The sequence below is a fragment of the Phacochoerus africanus genome, chromosome 8 (assembly GCF_016906955.1).
Source record: "Phacochoerus africanus isolate WHEZ1 chromosome 8, ROS_Pafr_v1, whole genome shotgun sequence".
In the NCBI taxonomy this organism is placed as follows: Eukaryota; Metazoa; Chordata; class Mammalia; order Artiodactyla; family Suidae; genus Phacochoerus; species Phacochoerus africanus.
In genome coordinates, this window is record NC_062551.1 from 45,203,256 (window position 1) to 45,214,974 (window position 11,719).

Below are 11,719 nucleotides of genomic sequence, written 5' to 3' on the forward strand. Positions count from 1 at the left end.
CGTTGGCACAGCTCCAGCACATTTATTGGGGGAGTGGGCCTGGGTGAGGGGATGGGGGCGTCAAGAAACTCAAGGAGGGAGAAAGATTGTGGAGCTTCAAAGAAAGTGGCTGCTGCTTTGGATCTTGGAGAATAAGGGGGAGGGGTATGGAGTGGATTGCCTGGGATTATGTGGTTGGAGACTTGAGGGACAAGACAGAGGGGGTTCTGGTTGGAGCTGGAGATGGGAGCCTAGGATATCTGCAGCATCTGGGGAGATGGGGTAGGTATCTGTACAGTTTGAGGCTGAGGGTCCTGGTTGGCCTAGAATAGGGGATTAGAAAAAGGGTTCAAGAGTCTGGGGGTAGCTGGCTGAGGTTTCAAGTTAGAAGATGGGTGAGGGGAGAGGGTGAGGGGTACTGGAGTAGCTGCTTGGAATGAGGGGAAGGATCCAGAGGTTGTGGACCAGGCCAGGATGGTTGAGGGTGGGAGGTCTGTGCATAGTCTGGGACCTTTGAGGGGAAGCAGGGATTATGCATGTTTTGCCTAGGTTTAGGGTGGGGGCAGGGCTGTCTACACCATAATCTTGGAGGGTGGATTGAAACGGGGTGTGGAGATGTTTGCCTAGAGGAGTCAGAAGGAAATAGGGTGTCTGGAGTGGGGTTTTATGCCAAGTGGGGTCCTTGGGGATGGGAGACCAGGCTGAGGGACAGTGCTTTGTAGAGTCTGGAAACTAGAGAAGTGCCTGGAGGTTTGTAAGCTGGAGAGGGTGTAGGAACCCGGAGTGTCAGTGTAAAGGCCTGGGTTATCAGGGCTGAGTCTAGGTTGGAAGGGTCAAGGCAGATCCCAGGTGGGGTGGGCGGATAGTCTTGGCGCGCGCCCGGGGACATCTGGCTGGGTGGAGTCAGGTCGGCTTTAAAAGGCGGGGCCTGAGGCGGCTCCCAGGGTTCTCTGACCCCTACTTGGCAGCAGCCGTTGGCGACGGCAATGGGCCCTGGGCCGGCGCAGGTGCTGCCTGGATGGACAGGACGCCTTCAGGGGACAGAGCAGACGTCACGGCCGCTGGGTCGACACCAGGCGGCAAGCGGTAGCGGCGGTGGAACTCGCGCGCGATGTATCCGTGCTCATCCTGGAGAGAGAAGTTTGAGAGGCTCCGCCCCTTCCCTGTAGATGCCCCGCCCCTTCGGCCTGCGATTCCCGCCTGCGCGTTCTGATCCCGCCCCCGCCAGCGGGCTCACCGGGCGCTCCTCGTGGCGCGCATGCACCTCCACATGTTCGCCAACCACCTTGACGGCGATTTCCTCCGGCGAGAAGTGCTTCACATCCAGCAGCACCGAGAAATGCCCGGGATCGGTTGGCACCTGCGCACAGCCCCATTGTCATCGAGAGGGGCGGGGCTCTCGGGACCCCGCAAGGCCCCGCCCCCCTGGCTTCCGACTCTGTTCTGGTGTTGCATCTGATCCTGGCCTCCGGAACTGCGGGGTCCCCTTTCCTAGGCGGTAGCCACCGAAGACCTCTTCATCCAGAGTAACTGGAATCATCCTTCCCCTTGTAGTCGCTGGGCTTCCCTCTCACCCAGAGGGATGAGGCCCCCTTCCCCCGCAAGATCAGGCACCTCCGCCCTCACGGGGTGAGGCCCGCCCTCTCCCTTAGTGTCAACAACCCCGCAGTCGGCGTGTCCTTCTGGACACTGACTCCTCAGCCCCCTTACCCAGAGCCCCTGGGGCCCTTACTGCCCCACCCGCCCCCAGAAATCGCCAAGATGCCTCCTCCCCCAGTCTCCAGTGTCCTCTTTCTACCCTCCCACTCGAGTCACGGGATTGCTTGAGCCCTCAGCAATTACTAGTACTCCTCCCCCACTTAGGAGTGGCCAGACCCCTCTTTCTCAAGTCACTGGACCTTCCCTTCCCTCTGCTTCTCCAGGAGACCTACACAGTCACCACACAGTTTCCAGATTCTCTTCCTCGAGAATAACAACACATTCCCTCCCTTCGGGAGTCCCTGGGAGCCCCACGCTCTTCGGAATAACTGGGCTCCCCCTTTTTTCCCAGATTGCCTGGGTCACCAGCATCCTTCGGCGTCACCAGGACTCCCCTCAGCGAGACGGCCCCACCCTATTAGTGACCCAGCCCTTCCACTCCTCTCGGAGCCGAGACCTTCCTCAGACTGACGCGGACCTCCCACCCCTTTCAGTAATCCGACCTCTGAGAATCCATCCTCCAGAAGCCCCTCTAAATGGTCGGACTCTCCACCCTGCTCAAAGTCAGGGGACAGGCCTTCACCCCCCTCAGGGTGACCGGGGACCCCAGCCTTGGAACTGGTCGGTTTACCGCCCCTCCCCCAGGCCTGGCACCTGGGCGGTAGGCAGCGCCACGCTGGGTGCGCGCAGGTAGTAGGGGGCCAGCGCCGCGGGGCAGAGCGCAGCCAGCTCGGCCTCCAGCAGCCCCTCGCCGAAGCGCTGGTCGAAGAGGCGCCCGGGAGCCGAAAGCCCGGGCAACGGGGCCGAGGCGCGGCGCAGCCAAGACGGCTGCACAGGCACCGGGATCTCCATCCTCCTCCGCCGCCGCCCCTAGGCTCTGCAGTGCCCCAGCGAGCGCCGGCGCCGCTTTATATTACGCCCTGTGTCCGCCCCTCGGCGGGCCGCCCGAGGACATTGGGACCGCGGCCAGAGCCGGCCATTAATAGAGCCTTATTTAGAAAGCCCAACAATGACTTGGCCATTTATTAAGCGCCTGCTGGATGCCACGGAGGTATCATTCCCTAATTTTCAGAAGGGAAAACTAAGGCTGAGGAGGCGGAGCCCTGACCAGGATGAGGAGTACAGCGTGGCGTTTGGGACTCACAGCCTGAGAAGCCCACCAAGAATTCCCAGTCTCTTTAATCCACCCCCGCCCCGAAGGCGCTCTGGGGATGACGCAGATGGAGGTTTTAGGAGCAGATTCCTGGGTACAGGGAATGCGGTAACCAGGCCAGGCTGTCAGGAGAACACAGAACAGACCCTATTCCCATCTCAGCAGGGCTCTGAGCCCAACCCCCCGGCAAGCGGGGCCTAATTCTGTGCCTCTGACTCAGCCTCGGGTGCGCAGGGCAGCGGGGTCTGCCAGGTGAGCAGCAGCCAGGGGGCGCGGGCAAGAACAGTCCACGATGGCCCCCCGGGGGCCGCGCGCCGGGGCCTGAAATAGCTCATTTTGATCCCGCCACCTCGGCCAGGAGCCCAGACCTGGCACTTGGCGCAACCAGCTGCTCTTGGAGCAAGACGGAAGTGGTTAGATGACCAGACGGGACTGGTAAGCTGGCTGGACTGATGGAGGGACGGTGGTTGGAGAGGGGCTAAACTCCCCGATGACCCCTGCAGCGGGAAAAGCCATAGTTAGACTGGAATCTGGATAAGATTTATGCAGCAACATGGGGAGTGGCTAGAATACAAGGCTGCAGGAAAGCAAGAGTACTTTGAAAACCTTCCTAACCACGAACCCAGCTTCAGATCCTTTTCATTGGTCCAAGGGCTTGCCAGTTGCTGCAGCTTGCTACGATTCTCCAATCACACGTGCTCTCTCATTCACGTTACAGCCAATTGTGAAGCACCTCCTTTGGCCACGGTCCAATTACTTTTATTTTCCTGTCTATCATTGGTCGCCTTGGAGGCGGCTCTCTTCCCGCTCGCGCACACTCAAGGAGGGGCGGGGCTGACAGGGCATTGCTAAGCGACAAAGATGCGCTCGCAATGTGTCCGGTGACCCAGCCAAGCGGGCAGAATCGCCGGGATAGCTGAGGGATGGACCGCAGGTGAGGCCGACCCCTCTTCGGGGATCACAGGAAGCCTGGGGAGGACCAAGGGTGAGAGCAAAACAGCCTAGGATCAGATTTGCCAGAGTCCGGAGTCTCTCGTTCTCCACTGCACTGGAACTACAATTCCCAAGATGCTCTACAGCCTTAAACTGCTCCCGCCTTGGATTTCACCATGCCGCCGGGGTCCCCATGGCGTCTTACACGCTGCTCTCTTAGTGGCCCCAAGGGCTTTTTCCCCGTAAGGGTGTACTGAGGCATCTTGGGAATTAAGTTTCCTTATTTTGAAATTGCCCCAGACTCCCATGGGTGTTACTTTTGACATTTCTTGCTTAGGCGAAGCCCAGTGACTAGGGATTGTAGTCCATCTACCCCTTTCTCCTTAGATATTGTCCCAAGGACTTATGGGAAATGTACAATGATAGGTTTGGCCTTGGCTCTTAACCTGAGCTCCACTTCAGAATCATCTCAGGTGCTGTGAAAAAGATGTGTGTAGGTGTCCAAACCCCTTACAGATTTTCTGATTCTTTTAGTCTGGGGTGAGGACTCCACTTCAGTATTTTGAAAAAATTCCTTCTAAGTTCCTTAGTGGTGCAGCAGGTTAAGGATCCGGCATTGTCACTGCTGCGGCTACTGTGGTTCAATCCTTGGCCAGCAAACTTACACATGCCATGGGAACAGCTAATAACAATAATAATAGACCCTAGACCAGGGTTAAGAATCATCAGCCAACATTTCCTTGATTCTCTTTTGAGACAACCCCGTGGGCTGATGGGAATCATGCCTCCAGTATCATTATCTTGGTTGTGCTGTAGTGCTTCATGAGAATTACAGTCCATCTCTTCTAGGAATTAATATGGGAATTGTAGTAGGGTTCTGCCCTCCTCTTCCCATTCTCCCATCCACCCCCCTCCTATATCCCCTGAGCAGGGCTGCAATGACCATGTTCTGCCTGCCAACACCCCCACCTCTCTTGCAGCTTGTCAATTTTCTCCACCCAAGACAGCCCTTTTGGGGATGCTTCCCTGGGTCGAAGCCACTATTGGCCATCCCGAAGCCAGACCTGGCACCCCAAGGTGAGGACACCCCACAGAGACTGCTGTGTGCCAGCCCAGTAGCGAGAGAGTGACGACTAAAGAGAAGACATGACCAGAGATGGAGGTGAAAGATCAAGAGACAATCCTTCTTCTCCTCCCTATGGCTCTGCCCTTATCCCGTCCCCTGTCATCTGGATCCCCCATCACAGCCCAGTCACTCCGAGTTGTTGCTATTGTGGGATGTTTCCTCCCCACTGGATTGAGACTTTGTATGTGTTTTCATTCCCTTACAGGGATGATCCCTCAGCCTCACTTCTTCTTCTCCTCACCTCTCCTAATTTAGACCCTGAGCTCATCTAGGTCCCAGAGATCCAGGCTCCCAGAAGCTCCCAAGGCTCTGGCTACATGTCCCAACTCCTCTGAGCTGTTTGAGGAATCCTGGCCACCCAGCTCAGGGACCCCTTCCCCACCCAGCACCACTGAGGGACAGATGGGAGCCTCCCCACCACCCACCCTGACTGACAGTGGGGACTCCGTGGTGGCCAAGTAAGTACTGACAGCCCTGGGGGAAAAGTAGGGTGTGGATTAATGGGAGGGGGAAGACACCCCATAATAATCATCCCAACCAGAGCTGCACTTTTAGGACCACGCTGCATGCATGTTATTTTTTTAGGTTGTTTTTTTTTGGCTTTTTGCCATTTCTTGGGCCGCTCCCGTGACATATGGAGGTTCCCAGGCTAGGAGTCGAATCAGAGCTGTAGCTGCCAGCTTACGCCAGAGCCACAGCAACGCGGGATCCGAGCCGCATCTGCAACCTACACCACAGCTCACGGCAACGATGGATCCTTAACCCACTGAGCAAGGGCAGGGACCGAACCGCAACCTCATGGTTCCTAGTCGGATTCGTTAACCACTGCGCCACGACGGGAACTCCTGCATGCGTGTTATTAAGAGTTCTGGAGCTAGGTTCAAACCCCAGCTTTGTCACTAATTCTCTATGTGATCTTGTCTTAGTTTCTTCATCTCTAAATTGAGATTATTAATAACATGTATGCTCTAGGGTTTTTTGGGGTTTTTTTTTTTGTCTTTTTAGGGCCACACCCAAGGCATACAGAAGTTCCCAGGCTAGGGGTCTAATTGGAGCTGTAGCTGCCGTCCTAAACCACAGCCACAGCAATGCTGGATCCTTAACCCACGGAGTGAGGCCAGGGGTCAAACCGAGTCCTCATGTATACCAGTCAAGTTCATTAACCAGCTGAGCCAGGATGAGAACTCCTCTAGGACTCTTTTAAGCTTTGAATTACTGCCAGAGTTCCCTTCATAGCTCAGTGGTTAACGAACCCAACTAGGATCCACAAGGATGCGGGTTTGATCCCTGGCCTTCCTCAGTGGGTTAAGGATCCGGCGTTGCTGTGAGCTGTGGTGTAGGTCACAGACGCTGCTCAGATCCCATATTGCTGTGGCTGTGGTGTAGGCCGGCACCTGCAGCTCTCATTAGACCTCTAGCCTGGGAATCTCCATATGCTGTGGGTGCGGCCCCCCCAAAAAAAAGATTAAAAAAAATTACTGTCTGTACAGCATTTTTACCAATGCCCATGACATAGTAAGCACTTGGATTTGTAGGATTCAAGTTTAGCGGCTATAACAAGGAGTCCCAGATGAATCGTGGCTTAAAAAAGATAGCATTCATTTCTCCCTCCCCTAACAGTCCAGGCAGAGGCAACCAGGGCTGGCATGGCAGGCCCTAGCTGAGGTGTCAGGGACACCGTGTCCTTCTGTCTTGTTGCTCTCCCTTCCCTAGACTGTTGCTGTTTCCTTCATGGACCATAATGGCTTCCAGCCACATCCACTTTCCAGAACCACACCTCCTCATACCTGTTGCTCAAGAACATAGTTACATGGCCATAAAGCTACAAGGGCACCTGGTTAAATGTATTTGTAGAAGAATGGCTTTGTGTCCTGGATTATGGTCTTATATGACATTGCATTATTATGTGAGTAAGAAGAACAGATACTGAGGGACAACCTCCACATGCTGCCATGGTGCTAAATAAACATTGGCTATTGTGATTATTATTGTTATTATTATTTGGCTCTTCTCATCTTGCCCACCTCTCAATTCTCTGATGCTCACAGGTATATAAACCGGTTCCGCCAGGCTCAGCCCACAAGCCGAGAGGAACGCCAGTCTGCAGGCCCAACCCCAGCTGACTTTTGGTGGCTGCAGCCTGAATCTCCAGACCCCAACTGTCAACTTGTGGAAGGTACCTGCTTCAGTTTCATCCAGTCCTGAGCAATCCCCCCAGGAGCCTCTCCTCCTACCCCCGCCCCCAAAATCAACTGGGGTTTCTCAGCAGGAGCCAGTGAACCAGAAGGAAGACTCAACACATCAATCCCAACTCTTGCCAAGGTGGCCAGTGCATCGCAGGCTAAAGCTACGGCCCCCCTTCAAGAAATAAAGCAGGTGACATCTCCATGGTCCACTCCTTCATCTGCATGCCTGAACTGATAGTACCAGCCCTGGGATAGAATTAGAGTCAGTCCCCAGTTCAAGGAAGCTTAACCACAACAGGGAAGATTTGTTGGCTAATGCAATCAAGAAATCCCAAAATAGATGCTTTCAGGCATAGCTATATCCAGGTGTTTGAACCATACTGGGAGAAACTCAACTCTCTTGGCTCTCTGTTCCTCTTTGTTTGGCTCAATCGAAAGTAGGCTCTCCCCTGAAAATAGCTAAGGTGGCCCCAGTGGCTCTAGGCTTCTAACATACCTAGTTCCTCTGGTAGAAAGAGAAGGCTTTTCCAGTAGCTCCATTTGAAGCCCCACTCATCTTTGAGCCAATCACAGTTGTGATTAGCCACACCTGGTCCAGAAGGTAGAGTTAACCCTTCTCCCACAACAATAACTGTACTGAGGGGTGTGGATCCACAGAGGAAAACCAGGTAGGTCTCTGTTCCCTGAGCAGGAGAAGCAGATTCTAAGCCAGCATGTGGGGGTGCCACATGGAATGCAGACCGGCATCCAGGCCCTCTATCCAGAGCTCCTTTCCCAACAGCCTTTGGGATAGGGGCTGGCCTCTGACCCCTCTCACCTCACAGAGCCTCAACACATGGAATTCCTCCCTGCTGGACTTGGAGACACTGAGCCTTCAAAGCAGGGCTGCCCGGCTGCTCAAACGCAGGTGCCTCCCCCGCCCCCCTCCTTCTCCCCACTCCTGGCTTTCCAGGCCCGATCACTGCCTTTGAGACCCCTGTTGGCTCACTGCTGCCTCTCCCTACAGCAAGGCCTCCATTTCCTCCTCCTCCCTCAGCCCCAGTGATGCCAGCAGCTCCTCATTCCCTATCAGCTCTGATGGCCTCTCTCCCTTCTCCATCACCTTCACCCCCAACTCCAGCAAGGGCTTTGTGCCCAAGGCAGAAGGTAAGTTCTGGGAACTGGGGAGGCCAGGACGAGGGCAGTCTGGGTACAGATTCCAGCTCTGTGGCTTACCAGCTTTGTGACCTTGGGCCTCTCTGGGCCTTATTTCCCCAACCATCAAACAGGGATGGTAATTGTCCTTCTCTGCTGTGGGTGTTGTGAGGATTAAATGAGTTGGTGAATACATGGAGCACTTAGCACGGCTCTGTTAACAATAGCTCAGGAGTTCCCGTCATGGCTCAGCGGAAACGAATCTGACTAGCATCCATGAGGATGCAGGTTCGATCCCTGGCCTCACTCAGTGGGTTAAGGATCCAGCGTTGCCATGAGCTGTGGTGTAAGTTGCAGACGTGGCTCGGATCTGGCATTGCTGTGACTGTGGCACAGGCCAGTGGCTACAGCTCCCATTAAACCCCTAGCCTGGAACCTCCATATGCTGCAGGGGTGGACCTGAAAAAACAAACAAAAAAGTGACAGTAGCTCAGATGCGTATGCAGATGCATATGCAGGTTCTCTCTCTGCATCCTGTCTGCAGTTCTGAATGAGAAGCTCCAAAATCAGAAGGCTTTTTTCAAATTTGGCACCACCCCTACCTAATTCACTAGCAAAATTTGGCCTAAACAGTATGAAGAATATTTATGTATCTGTCCATTTAGGGTGAATATTCATATTTTTTTTGTCTTTTTTTTGTTGTTGTTGTTGTTGTTGCTATTTCTTGGGCCGCTCCCGCGGCATATGGAGGTTCCCAGGCTAGGGGTCGAATCGGAGCTGTAGCCACCGGCCTACGCCAGAGCCACAGCAACGCGGGATCCGAGCCGCATCTGCAACCTACACCACAGCTCACGGCAACGCTGGATCCTTAACCCACTGAGCAAGGGCAGGGACCGAACCCGCAACCTCATGGTTCCTAGTCGGATTCGTTAACCACTGCGCCACCACGGGAACTCCATGAATATTCATATTTTTTAATTGAGGTACAGTTGATTTACATTATTAGTTTCAGATGTACAACATAGTAGTTCAAAATTTTTATAGATCTTACATCATTTAAAGTTATTATAAGAGTTCCTGTAGTGGGGCAGTGGGTTAAGAATCTGGCATTGTCTCTCGGGCTATGCAGATTCGATCCCTGGCCTAGCGCAGTGGGTTAAGGATCCAGCATTGCCACAGCTGCAGTGTCGATTGCAGCTGAAGCTCAGATTTGTCCCTGGCCCAGGAACTTCCATGTGCCATGGGTGTGGCCAAAGTAATAATAATAATAATAAAGTTATCATAAAATACTAGCTATATTCCCTATGCTGCACAATATATATTTGTAGCTTATTTATTTTATACATAGTAGTTTGTACCTCTTATCCTCTACCCCTATATTGCCCCTCCTGTTTCCTCTTTCAACTGGTAACCACTAGTTTGTTTCCTACATCTGTGAGTCAGTTTCTGTTTTGTTATGTTCATTTGTTTGTTTTATTCCATGTCTCATGGGACTCCCATGAGTGGGGACAGGCAAGCACAGAAACCAGAGTGGTGTTTTTGCATGTTGTGTGATCCTACACAAGCATTCCCCTGTCTGATTCTTTGCTCCTTCTAAGTTCCTCTTTTTATTCACCTCTTCCTGAGCCTCAGTTTCCTCACCTATAAAATGGGGATAAAGGAAAAAAAAAGAGAGAGAGAGAGTTCCCTTCCTGGCTCAGCGGTTTAACAAACCCAACTGGGATCTATGAGGTTGCAGTTCAATCCCTGGCCTCACTCAGTGGGTTAAGGATCTGGTGTTGCTGTGAGCTGTGGCATAGGCCAGCAGCTGTAGCTCCTATTCGACCCCTAGCCTGGGAACCTCCATGTGCTTTGGGTGAGGCCCTAAAATAGGGGGGAAAAAAAAATGGGGATAAGACTATTACCTACTTCATGAGTTGTTTTGCAGATTAAATGTATTCATCCTTTCATATAAACATTGACTAGCTATTGTATTTGAAGCCTGGAAGCGGGATTGGAGATTCCTTTTTTTTTTTTTTTTCCTTTTTATGGCCACACCTGTAGCATATGGAGGTTCCCAGGCTAGGGGTCAAATCGGAGCTGCAGCTGCTGATCTATGCCACAGCCACAGCAATGCTGGATCCAAGCTGTGTCTGCGACCTACACCACAGCTTGTGGCAATGCTGGATCCTTAACCCACTGTGCGAGGCTAGGGACTGAACCCACATCCTCACGGACATCATGCATTATGTTGGGTTCTTAACCCACTGAGCCACGATGGGGAACTCTGGGGATTCCTTAGTGAAAGAACCATGCGTGGTCCCACCTTCATGGTCCTCACAGCATAATGAGTGTGGGGGTAGAGAATCGCTACATAACTCCACAAACAGATGTGACAGGTAAGCAGAAATTAGGGCCATGCAGAAGAGGACCGTGATGCTGGAGAGTCAGAGAAGGCCTTTCCGGAAGAGATTCTGAGTGGAGACCTGAATGATGAAGGTGGGGACAGTAGCCCTCTCGTTTGCACAGAGGACCTGAGGTGGGAGGGGACACGTGGCCGACAGCGGACTAGAAAAGGCGGGAACCAGGGATAAGAGTAGTGCTGGATGAGGTGGAAGAGATTGGCAGGGGTCAGATTACATGGGGGCCATGTAGACGCCTGAGGCATTTGGTCATTATCTCCTGGGGCACCACAGGAGGGTTCTGAGCATGCAGGGGACATGATCTTTATTGGGCGTTAACAGACTCCCTGTGGCTGCTCTCAGCACCGAGTGGAAGATAGATGCTGGTAGTTTGGCTTGGGCCAGAGCCTGAGGAGCAGGGTAGAAGGGAGTGGGCAGGTTTAGAAATAGAACCACAGGATGGAGAGGGGAGGGGAGGAGAGGTCCCAGATGATTCCCCCTCCCAACCCCCTTCTCTGTGCAGCATTAGTGGGTAGGGCTTCTGAGAGACCACGGTGGGTGTCTTGATCATGACTGATGAAATAATCTCTGGATGATGGGGAATGATGTCTGCCCCACGGGACTGAGGACAGACAGTGACCCTGGCCCCTTAGTCTGAATCCCCAGCACAAGGCCAGGCCCTGGGATGGAGCACCAGAAACAGTTCATTTTGCATTTGTGACACAGGTACTGACCCCAGGCCGTTCTTGACATTGGGGATATGGTAATGGCTAGACAGGCAAAAACTGCTGCCCTTGCAATGCTGGCAGTTGTGGAGGGAGCGATGAAATAAGCACAGAACTATGATTAGTAGTTAGCAGGTGCTAAGTGCTAAAGAGAAAAACCGAACAGGAAAGAGGATAGAGAGTGGTAGGGCCGGGGTTGTTGCCATTTTGAGTAGGGTGGCCAAGGGAAGGGCTCTGTCACTAAGGGTCATACTCAGGCAGCTATCTGAAGGACTTGAAGTGAACCCTGTGGATACTTGAGGAAAGAGCATTCCAGGTAGTAGGAACCACAGATGCAAAGGGTTTTGCTTTATACCAGGAGACAGGTGCAGCCTGGGGAAGAATCTAACCCTGGAGGGCCTGGA

The 11,719-nt window shown here is 53.3% G+C and overlaps 2 protein-coding genes across 3 annotated transcripts; one reads left to right on the forward strand and one right to left on the reverse strand.

Annotated features, from left to right (window-relative positions):
- Positions 1–6: 6 nt before the first annotated feature.
- Positions 7–2,570, reverse strand: HSPB6 (heat shock protein family B (small) member 6). Its single transcript, XM_047793170.1, has 3 exons — positions 2,332–2,570; positions 1,217–1,339; positions 7–1,107 (listed from the first exon to the last, which is right to left on the reverse strand). Exons 1-3 carry the CDS (start codon positions 2,527–2,529, stop codon positions 937–939), a joined length of 492 nt encoding a protein of 163 aa, XP_047649126.1. The 5' UTR covers positions 2,530–2,570; the 3' UTR covers positions 7–936.
- Positions 2,452–7,917, forward strand: PROSER3 (proline and serine rich 3). Of its 2 annotated transcripts, XM_047793168.1 has the most exons (6): positions 2,452–3,265; positions 4,744–4,840; positions 5,145–5,347; positions 6,938–7,065; positions 7,156–7,265; positions 7,857–7,917. In XM_047793168.1, the coding sequence occupies exons 1-6, from the start codon at positions 3,249–3,251 to the stop codon at positions 7,866–7,868; spliced, it is 567 nt and encodes a 188-aa protein (XP_047649124.1). In that variant the 5' UTR covers positions 2,452–3,248; the 3' UTR covers positions 7,869–7,917. The 2 variants fall into 2 exon arrangements, with proteins under 2 accessions (XP_047649124.1, XP_047649123.1); XM_047793167.1 differs by lacking the exon at positions 7,857–7,917 and having other exon boundaries at positions 7,156–7,791.
- Positions 7,918–11,719: the final 3,802 nt, after the last annotated feature.

What these genes read in the sequence shown, in the direction of transcription:
- HSPB6 (XM_047793170.1), bottom strand. Translation starts at nt 2,529, where the DNA reads ATGGAGATCCCGGTGCCTGTGCAGCCGTCTTGGCTGCGCCGCGCCTCG. An exon ending in TGGCGCTGCCTACCGCCCAG is followed by an intron (nt 1,340 to 2,331) that starts GTGCCAGGCCTG and finishes GGCTGTGCGCAG; the next exon opens with GTGCCAACCGATCCCGGGCA. An exon ending in CGCGCCACGAGGAGCGCCCG is followed by an intron (nt 1,108 to 1,216) that starts GTGAGCCCGCTG and finishes TTCTCTCTCCAG; the next exon opens with GATGAGCACGGATACATCGC.
- PROSER3 (XM_047793167.1), top strand. An exon ending in GCCAGACCTGGCACCCCAAG is followed by an intron (nt 4,841 to 5,144) that starts GTGAGGACACCC and finishes CTCCTAATTTAG; the next exon opens with ACCCTGAGCTCATCTAGGTC. An exon ending in CAACTGTCAACTTGTGGAAG is followed by an intron (nt 7,066 to 7,155) that starts GTACCTGCTTCA and finishes GGGGTTTCTCAG; the next exon opens with CAGGAGCCAGTGAACCAGAA.